Consider the following 21,707-nt stretch of genomic DNA (forward strand, 5'->3'; position numbering starts at 1 on the left):
TCCTCTTCCACTTTTCCTTCCTATTCACTGATCCAGAAAACACATGATCTTTTTAAACAAACCAACCGTTGCTAGCTGAGTGCGGTGACACCGACCCAGCCCCGTTCAGACCGAGGAGAGGAAATCCAAAGAGGACGCCACTTTAGACCGTATGCACTCCATCAATAAAGACATACTTACTTCTTTCAGACACATCTCTCTGGCATCAGTCGACAGTGAAAACACCTTCTATACAACCAAATCTGGGAAGAACATCAAAAACAGCACCATTTAAAAAATTTCCTGGATTCTCTCCAACGTGACAGTCACGTTGTTTCAACACAAAAAGTTCTACAAAGTCGAATATGGCAGCTAAGTCAAAAAATTTTTTTTTTGCTTGATTATAAGTTCATAATATCTATATTCTTTTACTCTTTATCAATTTTTTCTCTGTTGTTAGCATGCAAGACGGGTGCTTTGCAAGTGTTATGTTGAAATCAAACATTGCCCTGCTTTTATCTTTGGCAGCTGAGGGTATATGTGTGTATAATATCACATGGCAGGTTTAGCTCTGCTCCATTCCAGTTGGTTCACGATTGACTGCTCGGAAATGAAACTGGGCCCAACCCCATAGCAGAGTCATGATTGTACCAGAGCTTACAGGTTTTGAGTGAGTTGGCGCACATAAGGTCATTAACAACATTAAATAAATATATCTACCTCCTAAGCCTGGGATTATGCAATTACTACTTATTTTCTGCAACCTGGAAAAGTTTTAAACATCCTAAAATCCTGCGCCCACTCAAAGATGTTTCACAAACTTAACAAACAATCTCTATGGAAATGCTGTGTCACACTAATGCCTCCATGACGTATAACACTTAGGATGTAATACTCCCGGTTTTGGCACACCTTCCCTTGCAGGACCTGACAGGCTTAAGTGTCAAAGTTTCAAGTTGTCTTCAGGTTCTGACTCAACCGTATTTGCCTTTAGTTTGTCAGTAGTTAAGGTTCAGTGCTGAGTAAAAGGTGAACTGATCCTGAATGTCTTTAAAGGCAACATCAACCACTATTAGAGAGGCTAGTTAGCAGAGCTAAGTGAAGCCGGGTGGGAAGAAAAAAACTGAAATGTTTGAGCTTTGTGCTTAAACCTAAAGAAAACCAACTGATATGTATTCTAATGAGGGACAGCAATGAACAACACCGCATAACTTGATAAGTGAAAGGCTGCCAATCATACAGGCGTTGTAGTGTCATACAGAGAACTGCAACACCCATCAGGCCTTGCTGTGGTGAAAAATGTATAAGAACAGTGGGTAAAAAGCAAAACTCTTCACACTATTTTAGCCTTGTTTACTAAAATGTCCCCGCTCTTTCCAGAATTTGCACATCACAAAAGGACAGAATCGATGTATTGACGCCTTGTGCTTGAAAATTAAACTACAGATCTCGCTTACATTTGTAAGCACTGGCAGAGTAAGAATAAGGAGGTTGACTTTAAAAGTAGGACAAAAACAAAAACTGTTGAAGACCACATTTCAATCACGTGAACAATAAATGGCAACACACAGTACATCTTTAAAAAGAAGTAACAGCAAAACACCTCAGTAAAAAAGACAAAATCGTGAAGCACTTTGTTTACATAGTGCTACAGCTAATTTCACACCTACTGCAGTACAAACATTTTTTTTTTTTTAAACCACCACCCTTTTTGAGATTTATTGGTGTTTTAGTCTGTATGGCTGTTGGGATTACAGCATTGGTTTGAAAAGTTCTAACATGGCTCTTAAATGTGGAATCAGGCGGTATTCATGTTAAAGCACAGTTGCAGTTCTGGCACGTTGCCGGGTTTTGACATTTTCTTGCGGCTGTTTGCGATTATACCATGTTGGCTCTGTTTTTTCTCACGTACCTTTCAACAGTCAAATATTATAATACATCTTGTTGTGCTATATGCATGGGCTTTATGGTGCATGTTTGCAGGTTGCAGAAGAGTTACTAATGTTTTGATTGAAGTTATTCTATGTGATGACGGTCCATGTTGAGTGGGTTAAGCAGGTGGAGCTGAGATGATGTAGTTTATGTTCGATTGATGTTGACATGACAGCCATTATAGGCCCTTCTTGGTCGGCGCGCTGAGTTTTCTCATTCCCCTTATCCTGCCCAGCAACTCGCGGACAAAGTCCTGCAGGGGGGAAAGAAAAAACAAGTTAGACAGACAGCAGCACTTGCACACATGCATACACAGGCACACATACAGGTAAAACCTACGTCTTTCTTTAACGATGTAATATAAAATTAAGGTATCAGAGCAGATTATTAAATACTCTCAGTAAAGAAGAAGACCAAAATTAAAATCTTAAGATGTTTCAAATCTTAGATGTTTCAAATTTTTTATATTATTGTCTTGGCATTGGTATTGAGGAGGATAAAGACATTCCTCATCTTGAGTTTAAGCAAGAGATTGTGTAGTTGTCCATGATAGTGTGAGTGTGGTGGAGGACATGCTGGGATATAATCCCCCTCATTATACCAGGGTGACACTGCTCGTGACCTAATTACTTATGCCTCCCCCTCCCACTCACTCCCTCTGTACCTCTACTCCTTCTCTTTCCCCTATACTCGGGTCCATCTTTCTCCCTCCAGCTGTCTTTTCATATTGCATATCCCTCTGCATCCCTTTCTTCCCATCTCTACGAGGGCTTCAATCCTGTACATCCCTCCCCTCGTCCCCTCGTGTACTGTACATTTTTCTAACAGTGTTTTCATTCTTTCTTTCATTTTCCCTCCATCGCTGTCTGCTTTTGTCACATTCACCTTTTCCTCTCCATGTGTGTGAGTGTGGGCGTATAGGTGTGACATGTATCAGTGGCAGTCAACCTGGACGGACACTGCTGTAGCTTTGGATACCAGTGACCTTGTAGTGGTTGTCACAGGTTGACCCTAATGCCACACACACACACACACACACACACACACACACACACACACACACACACACACACACACACACACACACACACACACACGCACACGCACGCACGCAGAGACACACACAGATGACAGATGGGGAGTCCAGGCTGGACGACATTGCCGTATGTAGAGGTATTGTGATTGGTCTGTACAACCTATAATCACCAAAATAGCTTAACCCCACCTCACCCTAACACTTAACACCTTTACACATGCACCCATTCACACAGTCACAAACACGTACTAAACATAGTCAAGTCCCTTAGCAAGTAAACAGAGACAGTATGTGTATATGTCAAACATAGCACACCGTCAAACAGTGTCCTTTGTTTGTACGTGTGTGTAGAGTTTTAGGTCCTTTTAACCCTTTGTCATATTTGGGTCAGGGTGACAGTGGAAACAGAGAATGATTTGTGTGTGTGTGTGTGTGTGTGTGTGTGTGCGTGTGTGTGTGTATGTCATCAGACATTAAATAATCACACACTTACATCTGGGACATGATGGTTCAACTTACAGCACTCGATACAATGCAAATTGAATCGTGCATGAGAGCATCAATAATGTCTAGGTCACTGATATTGACCGTTTTATTGTTTGTATGGATGACAGACACGCTGATCATACTAACCTCTGTTGGTTTGTAGCAGTCTATTAGTGATTCCTGTCCAGAGAGGGAAAAACAGAGAGAGTTGTTGAGGGATTAGACATTTTCCAGCATTGTCTCCAATTCACTGCAGCTCCGGGACTTTTTTTTTTTTTTTGACAAGTAGTCAATGTAAAAATCTTTTGGGTCTGTTTTGTTGGTGGTTAGTGTATGGCTTTTGTATATGTCAAATGTAGATGGGAGATTGTCACTTTCCAGTATAGTTAGAATGGAAGAAAGTGCTTTGGTTGTCTAAAACTCGATTGCTACATTTCAGGCTTTGGTATCCTTCTGCCAGAATCAAACAACAAGACTCTCTTTGGATATATGATTGTTAGGAATTACACAGGGAAAAATCCAACATACAGTTTTAAAAAGGCAGCGATACCAATTTCTCCACTGGCGGGAGACCCAATCGACCAGCAATCAAGACTTTTGCTGGAAAACCTGCTGTCTAGCTTTTACGCTTCGTTTAGACAGAACAAGAAGCAAAATCTAGATACAGCAGCACTGCATACAAAATCAGTAAGAAGACGGGAGTTTGATAATATCTGTGCAGACTGTACATTGGATGTTTGGAGCGGATAAACACAAACTGCCAAAAAAGTCCAGCAGTCAAACTCGTGAGTAACACAACTTGATAATTTGCCTCACGTTCTGTCTGAACAAACTTTTAGTCTATTATTATTGTTTTCTCTACCAGTGGGTATAATCCACAGCTGAGGGGAACAACTGTTGTCTACAGGTTGTCAAAAGTCATTCTGGAAATAATGGAAATCATTGATCATAGTATGTACACTGGAAGAAATTGGGTACAACTAAAGGAAAGATCTGCTCAGTCATGAAATCCCATGGGTCTTGGTAGCACAGAATATTACAGCTTGATGATTTACAGTGCAACTCTTTCTTCTCACCTGTAAATCCCCTATACATTCACACTTATAATGGTGTTTGCAAAAAAATAGGTACAAAGACAGACAGACACACACACACACACACACACACACACACAGTCACAGGGGTATACCTGCAGTTTGCTGGCTCTCTCGTCATCACTGGTGACCTCCAACAGGTCATCGATGTCTATCTCCACCTCTGGCATCTCCTCCTCCTGGAACATAGAGAAACTCTTGGTTAGTGAGCTGCTGAATCAGAGGCACGTCAGGATGACAAGTACATGCAAAAGGAGAGGAGATAAACAGGAAATTAAAATGGAAAACTAAACAAAAACAGTGATACATACTATTTATTGTCATTTTGTAACACCCCTTTTTCTTTTTATGACACCAACCCCTCACCAAAACTAACCCCAATTACACACACTCTCTCACTTTCACTTTTCCACCTCTCAGCACGAATCCAAGTCTTCATTCAGAACACTGTTTCCACGTCTCTGCACCCCAAGCTCCAAACAGGCCAAACATATATTTGCCTCTTAGGAACAGACATCATATGGAAATGTCACTGTGTCGGGGCAGGGCTCATTTAGTGCCTCTGTGGTTAGAGGCTGTATTCAGCTCAAAACCGCTTCAAAGGTCCTGTGTTCCTCTGGTTCATTTTATTCTACCACAAGGCTTGTGCAGAGGAGGCGTGTTAGGGAGGGACAACCCTTCCCTCCCAGCCACCGCATGATGTATCTTCAAAACACTCCCTTCTGGGAATTAAAGCCAAAGAAACCATGTACTGTACAAGTGCAGCTTCTTCGTCCAAGTGGTGGCCTTTACCAACAGCTGAAGTGCTCGCTGACATCATACTGGATGATTGCAGCAAAATGGACTCCACTGCTGCTATCCCACCCCGGTATACCTTGGAAATATGTCCATATTGGACGATTCCATACTTCACGATTTAAGTCCAATGGCAACATTCAGTGCCAGTGCAGGGAGTACTATGTCCTTTATATAAGAAGGTGAAAAGTGAGGGTGTGAAGGTCGGGGGGGGTGGATGGGCAGGCTTGCAATTAATGTTTGGCTTTTTATTGACTGTAGACACAGTTTTTCCTATCATTAACTGATGATCTGATGATAAGTGTATGTGGGGTCTTGTGTTGCCAATTTATTGTGTCGTCTCTAATGGTGTCAAGCCACTGTACGCCGCATTATGCAACACAAAGTTAGGACCTATTCATTTTCTATGTGACACAAGTGAATTACCTCTCAAAGCATTATGGGACCGCAAGCAACCCGGGAGCGACATGTAAAAATGGAGGGATTTAAAGCTGAAAATGTTTTACTTGACTCAAATTAAATTGGCTCTGTAGTGATTTTCAAAAAAACTGACAAATGTTGCTTGTTGTATGCTGTCCAGCTTTCCAGGACCAGCCAGGATGCTACAATACTAAAACTAACTCTAGTTCTGGGTTGTGTGTGCGTGTGTATGTGTGTGTGCATACAGGAGGACTCCTGCTTTAGCCTGGAGCACGCGCTGGTATTCAGACACTGGAACAGGGAGGATGGAAGGGTGGTTTGATTTTAGCTCTCAGCATTAAAGCTCAGTCCCTGGGATTTCAGTGTTGCGTGGGTGGGCTGATGTGCACAGAATGGAATCAGCTCACAATTATACCTTTGAAATTACAATACCAAATGTGAGAGAAGTTGCAAGAGGCAAGCGCTGTGTGTTTGACAGCACGAATACAGAAGAATTACTGTACCTTAGAGCAATTGGAGTTTTTCATGTCCAGCAAATCATTAACTGTGAAGATGAATACAAAACAACGGGAAAGTGCAACACAGAGACCTAACCTCATAACTCTTGTTTACGCAGTAAAAAATTCCACTTGGCATCGGTGACACACATACCTGGCTCGCACGTATCTCATCCGCATTTGTTCACTCACACACTTAACACTCATACACACACGTACACACATGGCTAGCCCACCTTCATCCTTATCCCTGAGCCGTTAACAGGCATTTACTCAACCAGCATTTGAAGCATCTCGGTTTCTCTACAGAGGAGCCGAGCGTCCCCTTCGACCTCTTGCTCTGAAATCTCTCTCCGTGTCTTAGCGAGAGGGTCTCGCTCTGAAATCCCTTCTCATTAAGGAAACAGAAAAGAAAGTGGAGAAACGAGGGAATGTGGCAGAACATATCAAAGCCTGTCATCTATTAGTACTGGCGCGTGTGCGCTGTGGAACCAGAGGACTGGGGTTATTTTTTGCAAATGCAAAACATCAGAGGAGAGATGAGCTATTTCAAAATGAAGAAAGGAGGGATAAATGGATGAGGAGACAGAGAGAGAGAGATGGAGAGAGAAAGGAGACAGTTGTGTTAAACGCAGAAAAGGAAATGATGAAAATAACGCTGTTGCCATTTACAATTCTCTTACTAGAAATGTCATAGAAATGTGCAATTTTAGAAGAAAGTAAAGCGTATAATTTGCAAGAAAACTTTGGCTGGGCTAGCTCATGAGCTAGCATTAGCTTATTTACGCATTTTTTCCTAACCGTTCCCTCCTGTAATTTAAACCTTAATTTGATGCCCCAGCATCTTAGGAATTCAGTGTGTTATACCACATAAATAAGGAAGTAGCAAAATCTAATCATTATGGAGAAACAAAAGTAACTCCAGATGAACTTGTCCTGCTAAAAGGCAACTAGCCCAGCTTAGCAGAGTAGCAGTAACTGTCATCTCTGCTGCCTCTGACTATGGTGAAATTCACTTGATTTGATGTCTTTACACTAATAGAAAGTAGATATATGTATTAAACTAGCTCATTAGTTCAAATTGACCGGAAAGCTTAGGAATCAAGAACACTTTATGTTTGTACACACTTTGGTTTACCTGCTCCCTTTAGATTTTCCACAGTGCAGTATCTACATTTTTGTAGGTTTTATTCAATAATAAAAACTGAGGTTTCACAACTTAAATAGCAGGGCCTTTAAACCTGTTTTCCTCAACTTCACTGTTTATTGTAGTTATCGCTCTCTTGCAATATGTTGAAAACCACCATTTGGTTGGCTCCTTGGAAAAAGTGAAATGTCTGGACTATTGCATGGACATTTTTAAATCTCAAAAAGCTAACCAATGAGGTTAAGCATGTTGAATCATTTAACACAGCTGTTCTTGTCTTTAAAGGTCAACTTGTTGTTTATACCTGGCGGCAGCTAGCCTACCTGCAAGGTCTGAAATGTGAAAAGAGCAGAGATCATGGCTTCAGTCTGGAAAGGCAAAAACAAGAGATGAGACGTATAAAAATCAATAGTGAGTGGTGCCCTGCTTGCATACTGTGGTCTGCTGGTTTCCATACAGAGGGAAGCTTTAACCTAATAATAGAGATGAATAAGTGAATTAGAATGAGTAATAGTGCCTGTCAGGAGGGTGAATTTAACACACTGACCTAATTCTTAAGGGGGTTGAGGGCAAAGTACAATTCTATCTATCTATCTATCCATCTATCTATCTATCTATCTATCTAACGCTATCAGTCAGTCTGCCTAGTGTTCATGTTTGAGAGTGTGTGTGTTTGTGTGTCCCTGACTATTCCACTTGTCAGCAGGCTGTCCGTCACCCTCTGTCACTGTGATTGGTGATGACTAGGGCAAGCAAGGCATGGCCTGTGTGTGAAGCATGACTGCAGGCAATCACGGAGGACGTGCAAGTCTTCTCACACACACACACACACACACACACACACACACACACACACACACACACACACACACACACACACACACACACACACACACACACACACACACACACACACATGCCACCATCAGTCTTCTGCAGAGAAACGCTCACCACGGGGCCTTGTCTCTCTGTGGAGCTTATGAAAGTACCTAAGTGTGTTAAATATATTCCATGCAATGACAAGAATGGAAACACACTTACACACTCACACACTTGACATGCAGATAAACACTAAAGTTGCTGTTGTCCTGCTGGTGATTGAGAGCCTAAAATAGTCGAGGTCACACTCACTACCCTGGGGAAAATAATTTTCCATCTTGCCAACAGTGAAAGGATGACAAAATGACAGCGCAATGTCAGGAGACAGAAAGCAACAGCTAGACACACATAAACACACAGAAATACATTTAAAATAATGCAAAAACAAGATCTGATTTTGTGCTGATTTTCTAAGACAGTACATAGAGACACGGGTTAAAAACGCATCGATACAAATCATACAGAACCTCATCCTAAAAATATATATTTAATGGGAGATATAGCTAGGTATTCCTACGCCATGTGTAACAGCAGAAGATGTTTTTGTTGTTTTTAATATGATATCAATCAGCAAAAACAATGACAAAAAACAGATACAAATGAAACTTTATCATGCCTGACATCATGCAGATCTACAAGAGAACCACAAGGAGACAGAGGCTGTCAGTTGCAAACTACATACAAATTCTACCTGTGTTTTGTTCAGCATGTAGTACATTCACACTAGAAATACAACAAAGAAAATGCACCGAAAAAAATGCTAGCATGAAGACAAAAAAAATTATTTGGTGTTCGAGTGTGGTGTAGTGGCACACTACTGGCCTTCAGTGCAATGTGTTACAGAAATAAAGCGGCTACTCACAGGTGGGGCATGTGCAAGCAACCAGTTCAGAAATCACACACACGTAAAAAAAAAATGAGAAAGAAATGCTTGGAAAATCATTCTGTGATGTTGGTGAAGTCAAAAAATTTGAAATCTAACTGTGCATATTATTAGTATCATGTTAGTAAAGTTAGTGTGATCTTCTGTGGACTAAGTGCCAAAATAGAATCCCGTTAAAATTAGTGTTTAGTTTACTCTGTTTATAGTGGAGAATATTTGTGTGTGTTTGAAGCATAGAAGCAGCAATTGTTGCAGATGAGAGCAAATTTGTGTGTTTGCATATGCAGAAGAAAGACATAGTGATGAAAACAGGAAAAGAGAGTTTGTGTGTGTATTATGTGTAGAGGATACTGTGTGCAAGAGAGAAAACAAGGAGCAAAGTGTTTGTTGTGATGAAGGCAACTTTGTATAGCATATGAATGCGAGCCAGCAAGCAAAAGAGAGTCTGAGGGAGAAACAGAGAGTGAGACAGGCAGCCAGTGTGTTTGTTGTGTGCAGAAAAATTGTGTGCATGCGTGTCAGACTTGTCTTCACCAACAGTTGAGTAGCCGGCAGCGTTTTCAGTCTGGTTTGTCTATGATGAGGTGAATCAAAGCTAATGTAAGTGGCCCGACCCTGTGACTCACCACAAACTCTATTCAGACTCTGTTCAAACACTCAGCATGAACGAAGAGTCAAACTCCCTGTGACAGGGAATCACTTCACTCGGCCAAGTGATTCATTATTATTCCTACTCATAGCCTACTAATATGACCCAAAACCACCAGATATATTGAACAGTGCTTAGACTTCCTGAAGAGAGAATTGCAAAAGGTTTTCACTGAGGCCAGATACACAGAAAGATAACAATGTTAAGTAGGTTTATTATTAAAAAAAGAAAAAAGGGAAAAAAAAGATTGATTTACAGTTGATCTACAGTTGATGATTTGATAATGGTTGGGTAGCTAGCTGCTTGCTTGTGCTTGAAATACCACAGTAAAACTTTGTTTCACCTTAGAAATAAAGTCTGCGCGAGGGGAGACCGTCGACGGACGCATCGCTATAACCGGGAAGTTAGGGCCACACGACTGACAGGCTAATTTTTTGGTAGCTTTGCTAGCCGGTCTATTTGTCCTGTAAGAAGTTCATCCAAGAATTAGCACACAACACAATTCTCCCTGAAAAATTAGCACAGCTGTACAGCAAAGGAAAAATTCAAATGTAATCAAAGCGAAAATGTTGAGATGTAAAAACTACGTGCGAAACACCACAGACCTCTAGAAAGCCAATGTCCCCCAGACAGTTGATGAGTTTTAAAAACCTATCTGTATTACAGGTATACTAGCACTGAATTTTCCCTCAAATTCTTTAATGTGTGGTTCTGTTGCCCAGCGAAAGACTTCAACCTTGTAGAAATATCAGATAATGAGGAGGAAAATAAATCATTAAAAGAGATGCATAAGACAACATTATCAAACCCACAGCTACTGTGGTCTATATAAGATAACACTGATAGCGTGCCTAGCTGGCAGTAAACATGCTAGCAGATTATCTTGCCAATGGTTGTGCTAGCTCAGGTACCTCTTCGGTCACGTGACCCTTGCCTGAAATGTTCCAAGGATGGCACAAAATCAAAATAACTATAGTCTATAGTCTGATCCAGTTGCAAAGAAAAGTTAACTGGTAAATAAGATATTAACACCTATGCTTCTATAAACACAACTCTGTATGCATAGTTATAAAATGGTAGGACAGGAAGAAAGCAAGGAGAATTTTAATGGTAAGGAGATTCTAAAACGTTCAAACAGTACTGTAAACAAAGAAACATTAAAAAGTAAGCTATGAAAGAGAAAAAGAAAAGAAAGCAAAGATTTAATAAGTCAAACGGCGAAATAACAAGGGATGTGTGTTAAATTAGGGACCGTGAAGAGATGAGCGTTACAGAGAGGTAAAAAAGACTGCAAAAGGGAAGCGAAAAGAAAAGAAGAGACGTAGGCTATGTATGAGAGCAGTAATTAGAATACATAAGAGGAAAAAATAAAGATACTGGGAGATGGGGAGCGCACAGATAAGTGGGTCACTGTGATGATGAGGCAAAGGGGAAGGAAGAGGAGGATTGTGCAACACAGTTAAACCTCACAGCTCAGCTTTCTTCCTCTCTCCGCGCTGCCATGCTGTGTCACATCAAAGCGAGGGGGAGCTCGAGGCTGGATGAATTTATCTTATGAGACCAAGCGAGGTGAGAGAGAGAGAAACTACCGCATGACAAAGAGTATATGGTGAGAATAGAAAACAAAAGATGGGAAGCCTGGAGGATCAAGGTGAATAAGAGGACAAAGCATGCGAAAAAAACCAAAAACAAAAAATTTGGGACAGTAATGACAGATGGTGCTATGGTAAAAACAAGAGTTTCTAAAGCCTCCTCAATCCCCTGCCTTCCAGCAACCCCCCGTTGCCCCTCCAGCAGTGCAATTTGCTAAAACCATACAGCACAGGTGAAGTGACTTCACCTGATAAAGTGCGCTTCTGCAGCAAAAGCCCGTTCTCACGCTGATTCAGCTGTCCTCTAGAGGACACTGTATATCAGTGAGGGGGACTGGTAGAAAAAGAGGGTCGGAGCAAGGAATGAATTCACAAAGGAAAATTTCAGTTTAAAATAAAAATGATTATACATGATGAATTTTTGAATCTAATTGGGATTTAAATGAATCATTCATTCACTCCCTCATTGCTCACTCCTCATCTGGATAAGTAAGGTCGCCTCTTCTGGGGGGATAACCATGAACTCTAAGCCAGAGACAAGACTGCAAAAGTTTAATGGCAGTCCCAACGTAGATACCTATGGCGTAGTTTTAAATTTACAGCTAGGCACTGGATTTCCTGTATTATACATTACATGTTAAACCTTATTGTGCTTTAATTATTTTCCCCACAGTAACTGTGTTTACATCCTTTTATGTACTCGGTGATATAGAGTGACAGCTAACTCTGCAGTTAAGCAGCAAGTATGCTTCCTCAGCAGTGCTTTTTGGATGGTCGAATAGCTTCGGAAACTTCCACACCTTTCTGACGCTGAGGGGCTGCGCCAAATTCACACCCACTTTATGCCGTGACTGGCCAGCTGTGCAGAGGTGAGAAAGAAAGACTACAAACACTTGATTTCCAGCATGGTGGAGATGGATTTGCCAGACATAGGAGAAGTAGACGATTACTGAGTCTTTCTTCAGCTTGCTTAATGTTGCATTCATGACCAATCACAGTTCTTGCAGTCTCCGTGTGGTATCTCTGTAGCCTCTGACATGTAGTTTCGTTTTCAGGCGGCGCATGTCAGCGACGGCATAGCTATGGTCGTATGAGGATTGAAAGTGATAGGATAAAACAACAGCCCCAAACAGCTCACACACCTATAGCAGCTGCTGACGTGCACGTGCTTGTATTGCTATAAAAAGACAAAATACTTGAAATCACCTCATCCTCTTTTGGTTAAAATCCTATATTAAAGCCCAGATTACGTATTATTGTGGACCGTCAACCATTAAAATGCCAGCATCTGTCTTTTGACTCTATTTCAAAGCTTTGTTGTTCAGGGGCGCATGATTCATTTGACTGTATTTACAAGGCAGACAGTTTCTCCCTCAGGCTGATGTATTGACAGCTTGGGCCCATTTGGACTTTTGCCCTCAGTGCAAAGCTATGCCTCCAGCAAAACTGGATTTAAAGCATCAATAGCATCAGGGTCACAAGCAGCCAGCCAGTCAGAATGCATAACTAGCTAGTTGGATTTATTCAACTTAACTGGTTGGATTTAATCAAATTCAGAGGCAATTAGAAAACCCTCAGTTTTGAAGACACAGAGTATAATCAGTGCTGTAGCAGCAATAAAACAAAGCAGACCAAAAATAAGATAAGATGTAAAAAAAAGTGCTTTCTTACTGATTGGATCCATGGCTTCCAAATTTGCAAAGCCATTCAGCATGTGCAAAGGTAGACACATCAAGTAAACAACAAACCCCTGTATGAACACACCCCACTGACATTGAAAGTCAAAACAATGATCTTCCCCTCACTCCGCCTTTCACTCATCTCATTCTCTCTCAGACACCCGTGAATGACGACAGTGTTTCACATCTTTCCGCAGCACCAACCGTAGAGTGAGTCAGTGTTCAGTAGCCAGCCAGTTTATAAACTGTGCCGGCCCGCTGACAATGAAACCAGTGATTAACTGGATCATCTCGGGATGGGAGGAGATGTCATAGGAAGACAAAAAAGTTAGTGTGTGAGTGTGAAAAGTCAACATCTCTTCCTTTCACAGCCTCAGTGGCTTTCCCTGTCTTAACCGCTGGTCGAACACTTTGCAGCTGCTTCTCGTTTTTTTATCAATCTAATAATTTTGCGGCTGATATCCCATATAAAATAAGTCTGAAAGCTAAATTAACAAAAAAAAAATCTAAATTATTCAACTGGGAAGCATGTCATTTCACTGTGATTGTGAATTACACTTGCCATTTTAGGATCTTTTTTCCTTTACCGCTATGTCTTGGGACTTGAGGGCCATATTTGTAAGACCTATAATTCAAGTTATGAACCTGCAGATATTTTATTCTTCCCAGATCTTTTTATTTTTTGCCTTATCCATCTTTATTTTCTCCAGCAGGCCAACTGATATGCCTCCCCAGGGCTGGCAGTAATATCTAAAACAACTATGACAGCATTGTACTATCACAGCTAAGCCTATAAACACAGCATACAGAGTTGATAGAGTGGTAAACCACAAAGGATGAGGTGGAAAGTGAAGAGGAAAGAAGTGAAAGACCGAGGCTGATAGCAAGAACAAAAAAAAGTGCTTCACATCTTTCATTTCAACATTTTATCATTTTATCATTAATACTTTTGTTTTCTGAACATTACTTTCTCACCGTTTATCTCTTTAATTACTTGACTCTCGCACGTTATCACATTATCAATGTAGCAATTAAGCCTATTTAAATTGTTACTCTCATTGGAATCACTCATCATGTGATTAGCATTGTTAACTACAGACAAAAAAATGTCGAACGTACATGTATCTGAAAGCCACATGACTGACAGTAGAACAAATGCCGGAGAGAAAATCAAAGAGAAAGAGGCGGAGGAGGACAAAAAGCAGGTGGGTGGGTGTCCCGATGGCTCAGAGGCTGAGATGAGAGAGGGGACAAAAATTGTGGAGAGTGACAGTGGGGATGGAAAATGTAGAGTGATGACAAAAAGGAGAACAAACACATTGTAACCTTTGCCCCCCGGTTTTGCTTCTGCGATAAGACATTTGACACCTTTCTGCTGCGTGTGTTCGTAACTGCTTCAGCAGCTGGTGGCCGCCTGCCTCGCGAAAAGGCCCTCCAGTCAACACCTATGATTTGTTTAGCAGCAGACGCTTGTGTATGCAGGTGCTATCGACACGTGCTCGGACACAGATGCCACAGAAGCAAGTATCTATTTTTGTCTGTGCAAGTTTAGTGGCAGATAGATAAACGTCTGTGCTCCTAAGCACAGACAACAAACACAACAATGACCTTCCCCGCCAGATCCATAAACACATCAGGGTCACTCCTTAAAACAAACATCCAAATTGACTGGCGCAATCTCCTAATGGTTGGACCTGTCAGCCTAGCTAATGGTTGTCGTTCTGGAACCTATTTTATATGTGCATGCATTTTTCTTCCTCTTTTTCTCTTTTTTTCCCACACCTTCTCTCCTGTCTTTTGTTCTCCCTTACAGTCTTCCCTGCTTCCTCTTTTTGTATCATTTGGACCTGCACGGATTTTAAAACACGTTTCGAAAGCAACCATCTTAAAAAATAATCAGGCAATCAAGCTTGGCCCCACTTCCTGTCATCAGTCAGAGTGAGATGTCTTCAATCGATCGAATCCATCAGCTGTCAGAGGCGATAGATTTATTGGTTTGGACGGGCCAGCCAAGTGAGAAATAACGAAGACACCTCCTACATATATACCTGCAGCATGACCTAGATCATAAAAAATTTTTTTCATATGTATATGCCTAACAGTATATCTAGTAACCCCAATGGTAACATGATGCTTCTGTCTTTGTGTGTCAGTACATGTGTGTTTATCCCTGGCATGCTATTCCTAAACCTATTGAACGTCGCTAATGACTTGGCTTGAATTGCGCTGTTCACTCCTCCTCTGCTACCCCATGAGGTTCACACGATACGCGGACCTCATGGGGTAGCAGAGGAGAGAGAGTACATGATTCCCGGCAAGAAAAACATGAAAGGTGAGCAAGGGGAAAGGTTATTGACAAGGTCACAAGAGAAAAAGGCGAGAGGAGGGGATAATGATACAGACAGAGAGAGACGAAGATGCTCATTTTTTCTACTTAGAAGTCAGTGTTGATGCTTAGGGGGGCGGAATTCAGCAACAAAACCCATCTTCCTTTGTCCACAACACACTCACGAACACAGAAACACCGCCTTGAGACCGACCCTCCTACACAAAACCTTGTTGAGAAATAACCAACCCCCCCTTATTGTGGTGATGATTATCCAGAGAGAAGGAGAGCACCAGACAGAAGATTATTATCCACGTATTATCCACGAGAAGATGCTCCTAATGATCTCCTACTTCCCCTTGCTCCATTTGGTCCAAATATGCACACTGACCTGTATATATGCATGCGTGTGCTCCGACCGCTCACCACCCCATATCTGCCAAACAGCCGCAGAATATCATCAACCCAAAAAAGGATGCATGGCCGTATACACACATCCGTACACACCCATAGACACAGACATAAATTTCCACACACACACGTACGGGCGCACACGCACACTTGGCCTGTGGGCAGAGTGTATCTGCGCTTGTACACATGAATAAGCTTTATTGAGTGGGGTCTCTATTGGGGCTGAGCCATGGAAAAGTAGGGCATTACAGTCCCTCTTTCCCCTTATTCTGCAGCTTGCACCCCAAGAACACACACATAAAACTGCAGAGTCTGCGAGCCACCGTCAGATTTACCACTCTATCAATCTCTGTCGTTCTGTTATTCTCTCTCACACACACAAAGTAGAGGCCTTTTCCTTAATAGCGTTCATTGATTGTGTTGAGGTGCCCTCAGACAGACAGATTCATCACCGTGCTGACACATTCCGCCGTTCAACCACCTCGACATGACCTCGGCATTAACCTGCGCTCCAGTACAGTCTAGAGCAGTCTCTCACAGTGCGAGGGAGTGAGTGGGTTAGTGGGTTTCCATTTCCAGAGGTAGTGAAGAAGGTGTGCAGGGGAGGTAGAAAGACCAGACAAGTTTACATGCCAGTATTCCCATAGAAATACAAAAGCTTGAATTAAAAGTGCTAATTGAGAAAAGGAGCTTTGGATCAGATTTTTCCAATGCTGCAAAATGTTGTCAAGTTTTTCAAAATTACATGGTTAAAACATGGACGGATTGTGAGAAAATGGGCACCGGGGCACAAACAGGTAAAAGGTAATAGGACACCCAGAGTGAAAGAGAGTGAACGTGCTTGCATTGTTTGTAGTTATTTTGTGTCTGTTTATGGTAATTTTTGCATTTCTTTGTTTTTGTTTTGGGTCCTTTTGAGGTCGTCTTATGCCTTATCTCTGGTCATTTGCATCTTGTTTCAGTTGTTTTTTGTCTCTTTTTGGTCATTTTGTGTCTTTTCATGTCTCTTTTTTGATGATTTGTTTCTCATTTTGGTCATTTAGTGTCTCTTTGTGGTCATCTTGCGTCTCTTTTCGGTCATTTTGTGTCTTTTAACAGAGCTCTGTGACTCATACCTCATACCATACCTCATACGGAGGCTTTGGCACAGAGGCCCCCTGATTGGTAATCCACCCATGGATCATAAGCTATTTGTCTACACATCTTTCAGATAACTCAGACCAGAAGCATAAAGGATTTCTTTGTTTTTTTTTTTGTTTTTGTAGATGGTAGATGGATTTATTTATGCAAAAATGTCACTTTAATTTTAATTGGGGCATAGAAAAAAATAAAATGCTTTCCATCCAAAAGTAAGTGAGGAAAAGTAAATTTACTGAAGGGAGAAGTCCTCCAACAACTTCTTTATAATGTGAGCAATGGCTTTTTCGGATACCAACATACCAGAAAAACGACAAGGAGACAATAACATACTGTATTCTTAGCCTCCACTGTATTAAAAGCTGTAGTGGGAGCCTTGGGTCCTTGGCTCTCTCTCCACTTCCCACTTTCTCTTCAAGTCACCACTCCTCTCTGTCGTCTGAACAGCGAAATGAACAGAGGCAACATTTCCCAGGAGAGCAGAGAGGAATCCATCTCTGACAGAACTCACCTTTTGTTATCCTATAGCCCAGAGAGAGAGAGAGACAGAGACCTTTTTGTTTTTAAATATCTTGTTTGTTTTAAGGTTAAAGGAACAGTTTGATAACTCGGGTAATACGCTATTTGTTTTCTTGCATACAGTCAGAGGAGAAGACTGACACCACCCTCATATCTGTATTCTAAATATGAAGCTACAGCTAGGAGAAGGGTTAGCTTAGCTTAGCGCAAAGACAGGGGAAACAGCTAGCCTGGGTCTGGCAAGCATGTAATTTTCGCATAAAACCACAAATGGCCATTTTTTGCTCTTAGGTTTTTCTACAGATTAAACAAACAATAGACTGAGCCAGGCTAGCCGTTGCTAGCTGCTGGCTGTAGAATCATATTTAACATGAAGACATTTGAGTGGTATCAGTCTTCTCATCTACCACTGTGCAAGAAAGGGGATAAACATATTTCCCAAAATGTTGAACATCAAGTTTTCTCACTTTCACTACGTAGCTAAATACGGTTTTTGATTCAGTAGGCCTCTTTTAAATTGGTTTCTTGTATTGTGTGCTAACTCCTTAAGTCTTTTCTTTTTCTGGATTTTAATGTCTCTACACCTGAGACATTTTTTTGGACACAAGAAAATATCCCAGAAATTCTCACTAACATGTTATAGGAAATCAAAATCCAATTTTATCTGAGTTAACCCTTTCTCCACTCTGTTACTTTCAGCATCATCACGCTACCGCCACCCCCACACATGCAGACACTCTATGGTGTTCTCCAGTATCAGGTTTTCTTATGAAATGGATACAGAGGCTGACCTTAAAGCCAGGCCAGTGCAGCCAAATCAGCTCTCTCTACCTCGCTCTGTCTCACACACACACACACACACACACACACACACACACACACACACACACACACACACACACACACACACACACACACACACACACACATACACAAAATACACACCTGTGTCTAGGTCTTAGGTCTTAACATAGAGTTTGTAGCAGGCATGAGGGGAGCGTGACTTCCAGTTTACAGTCATATGACCAAATATCATCAGTAAAGCAGTGCACGGATGAAAGAAAAAACCTTAACAATGCGCCATAGTGACAAGATAATGTTGTCCTCGTTTCATTACCTGCTGTCCTCTGAAATCCTGCCAGCTTCCATGTCTTTCTACTGCCAGTCAACGCTGTGCTTATTCCAGCATCCAGCATGACATCAGACTGGCAATAACACCACAGAGCCAGGGGATTATCATGTGATGTTATCCCATTCGCTGTGTGAAAGGCATAATATGAGGAGGTGTCACACTGCTGGGAATATCTATACTGAAATGTGGACTGCAGAACTCCCAGCCGCTAAATTGAAGTCAAGAAGGAAGGGATGTCGGCAGAAAAGAGAGTGAAGTAATTTTCCACAGTGACGCTGTGAAATAACCGATTGATTTCTGCACATCCAGAAATCACAGCAGGGAATGCGTCGTGTGATCTGCAGAGTGCGTTTGACTATTCATCTAAATACCCATTTGCATTAAACAAATCACAGGCTGAAATACAAAGCCGCACAGCCATTGGAAGGGAAAGGCAAATGTTGCATGGCCGGGATGTGACTGTCTGAGATCAACGCTGGGCTGCTGCACTCCAACCCTCATCGAAACATCAAACAGACCAGTCGATCCGTGTGTGGGGAGGCATCACACGGCTTGTAGACCAAGCGCACCTGCTGACAACAGACTGAGATGCAGCCAAGAGCTCTGCCAGGCTTTGAAATGTAAACCAGTCCACTCTCAGACAGGCGATACAGCTCTTCTCAACTTGAGTGAGAACCACAGCGGGGCTATGAAGAGAGGAGGAAGCTTGCAAACAGAGTTATAGAGCTGCAAAAAAGTAAAACCTCTATTTGCCTTCAGTATGAGGGAGAAATCTTTGCGTTGCAATGCTCTGTCAGCAGAGGGACAAACTACTGAGACAGACAATAATGCTTTCATGTTGACATTTCCCTCCTGCACATGCGCAGACATTGCAATCCATCTTTGTGATAGTCTGAAATGCAGCATGTTACGTAAATGAACAACCCTATGCACACCACTCTGTAGGTGAAGGTTTCACACACACACACACACACACACACACACACACACACACACACACACACACACACACACACACAACTGCTTGTTTATATCTGAATAAAACACATCCCCAAGTACAGCATAGTCTGGCAGGTTCATGTGTGCACGCACGTGATGATGCACGCTCACACCGCCTGTTTCATCTCCGATGGCTGAGTCTGAGGTGACAGACATACTGTACGCCTCCGGTGTGTATGTGTGCATATATGTATGCCTGTGCAGACCCTCTGCTGTAAGGAAGGGGGTCAGAGCCAGAGGAGGTGATTGGTGGCTGCTCAGGAGAGTCACAGCTCAGCACATCCCTAACCCACTGCCCTTCTTTCCCTCTTCTCCAGTCCACCACCTCCCCCACACTTGGCTCTGGCAGCATAGTGTGTGTGGCAACGGGCACGCACACGCACACACACACACACACACACACACATTCACTCCCACATCACCTATAGAATCTCCCTCTTCCTGCATCCCCGTCTCTCTCTCCTTCTCTCCCAACGCACATATGCAGACCTGCACGCACACAACCCCCCTCCCTCTTTAAATGTTAGACAATGATCCTCGTGAACGTGAAAATAATTGGGCTGTCAATATCGTCTGGCGACAAATCATCCCTCGAAAGGTGAAAGGGGTTTAAAAGGTCAGAAATCTGACAGAGAAACGATGGCGGAATCAATTCCAGTGTACGTTGTCCCTCTTAACACAACCACAGGGAAAAACCGAAACACTATTGTGGGCTCTTGCGGTTTAACATGCCTTTTTGCTCTCGATATAGAAATGAATGGCAGGCACAGGGAATAAAATAACCCCTTTGGGGGGGGGGGGCATTTTCTCAATCTAAACAAACTAAATTTGAATTGGGAAATGGACACGTTTTTAGTAGGAGACAGAGGCTACTGGTGCGTAAAAGGCGCAACCGTGCGGTTTCTCTCGCTCTCGACCTCGCAGAACCGGCCGTCCCCCTCTCTCCCTTCACGGCAGAGCGGGTGACAGAGAGAGAGAGAGAGAGGAGACAATACATCGTGTCAGAGTCAGAGTGTCCAGCAAAGAGCCACATTAATTAAACCAGGCAGCTTTGTGTCGCTGAGCCTCTCCTGCTATTCTCCCCTCAGTCATAAACCAGCAGGTATCAATGTGGCAGAGGGAAAGGAGACACCAATAAACCTAAGGGCCCGGGCTATTTAGTGGAGGATGCCAGGGTCCATTGTAAATATGGGTGCATTCTGAGCCTGTCTTTGCAGAGGACATCTAAGAGATCATCTAAAATCACAGATGAGAGGAGATGAGCCGCAGTTCTACACGGTCCAGACAATGCAGCTCAAGGCGTACAGCATGCCAAACAAGGGAGGAATCATATACCATATATTAGATTAAGTGAGTCTAAATTTTATATAAGGTTATATTTGAGTCACAAGCCCACAAAAGTGCAAAAGCAGGTATTCAGGACCAGCGATTCCCCACCTGCTTCCCGGTTTTGAAGGTGTCCGTGACAAGTGCGCACACTAACCGTGCGTGAGTTAAGATATCTGCTCCACTCACCTCACAGTCATACAACTCGCTGAGCTGCTCAATGATCCACTCCTCCAGGACCAGTCTTTTCCGCAGCTCTTTCCTGTCGTACTTGACCGTCACTTTGCCCTGTTTCTTCTGCACCGGGTCGTCGCCGGTGATGGGGCCGGACCCCACGCAGCCCACGCCGGGCGCAGCCTGGAAGAAGACGCGGCCGCCGGCGGTGGGCAGCGGGGCACTAGTCTCGGTGCTGGCGGCCGACATTGCGGGATTTGTGAGGGCTTATTATTGCAGAGAATGCGTGAATGAGCGAGGGCACTGCGGTGGTTGAGGGGGACGGCGCGCTGCACGGCAGACAGGAGAATGGTGAGGAGCTTTTAAACAGCTGCTATTTAAAGCGCAGCGCCGGAGGCAGCCGAGAAGGCGGAGCGAACACTGCAAGAAATGAGCATCTCGGGCGCTTGTCCCGTCTTAAAATTCCAGTCACTTTTCCCACCTCACAGAGAAAACCCTTTTTTTTCTGTAGAGTGGAATGAAATTACTAGTGTCCGGCGGTGCGTTTAATAAGGCGACTTTCAAGTAATAACGGCAAAAACAACGACAGAAGATGACCATGATCACTCTTGCTAA

General features: G+C 42.6%; 1 protein-coding gene across 1 annotated transcript; it reads right to left on the reverse strand.

Annotated features, from left to right (window-relative positions):
- Nucleotides 1–1,177: 1,177 nt before the first annotated feature.
- ppp1r14c (protein phosphatase 1, regulatory (inhibitor) subunit 14C) lies at nucleotides 1,178–21,428 on the reverse strand. The gene is made up of 4 exons (XM_040124490.1): nucleotides 21,108–21,428; nucleotides 4,623–4,706; nucleotides 3,581–3,613; nucleotides 1,178–2,164 (listed from the first exon to the last, which is right to left on the reverse strand). The coding sequence occupies exons 1-4, from the start codon at nucleotides 21,339–21,341 to the stop codon at nucleotides 2,090–2,092; spliced, it is 426 nt and encodes a 141-aa protein (XP_039980424.1). The 5' UTR covers nucleotides 21,342–21,428; the 3' UTR covers nucleotides 1,178–2,089.
- Nucleotides 21,429–21,707: the final 279 nt, after the last annotated feature.

Source organism: Xiphias gladius, chromosome 4, assembly GCF_016859285.1.
Source record: "Xiphias gladius isolate SHS-SW01 ecotype Sanya breed wild chromosome 4, ASM1685928v1, whole genome shotgun sequence".
Taxonomy (NCBI): domain Eukaryota; kingdom Metazoa; phylum Chordata; class Actinopteri; order Istiophoriformes; family Xiphiidae; genus Xiphias; species Xiphias gladius.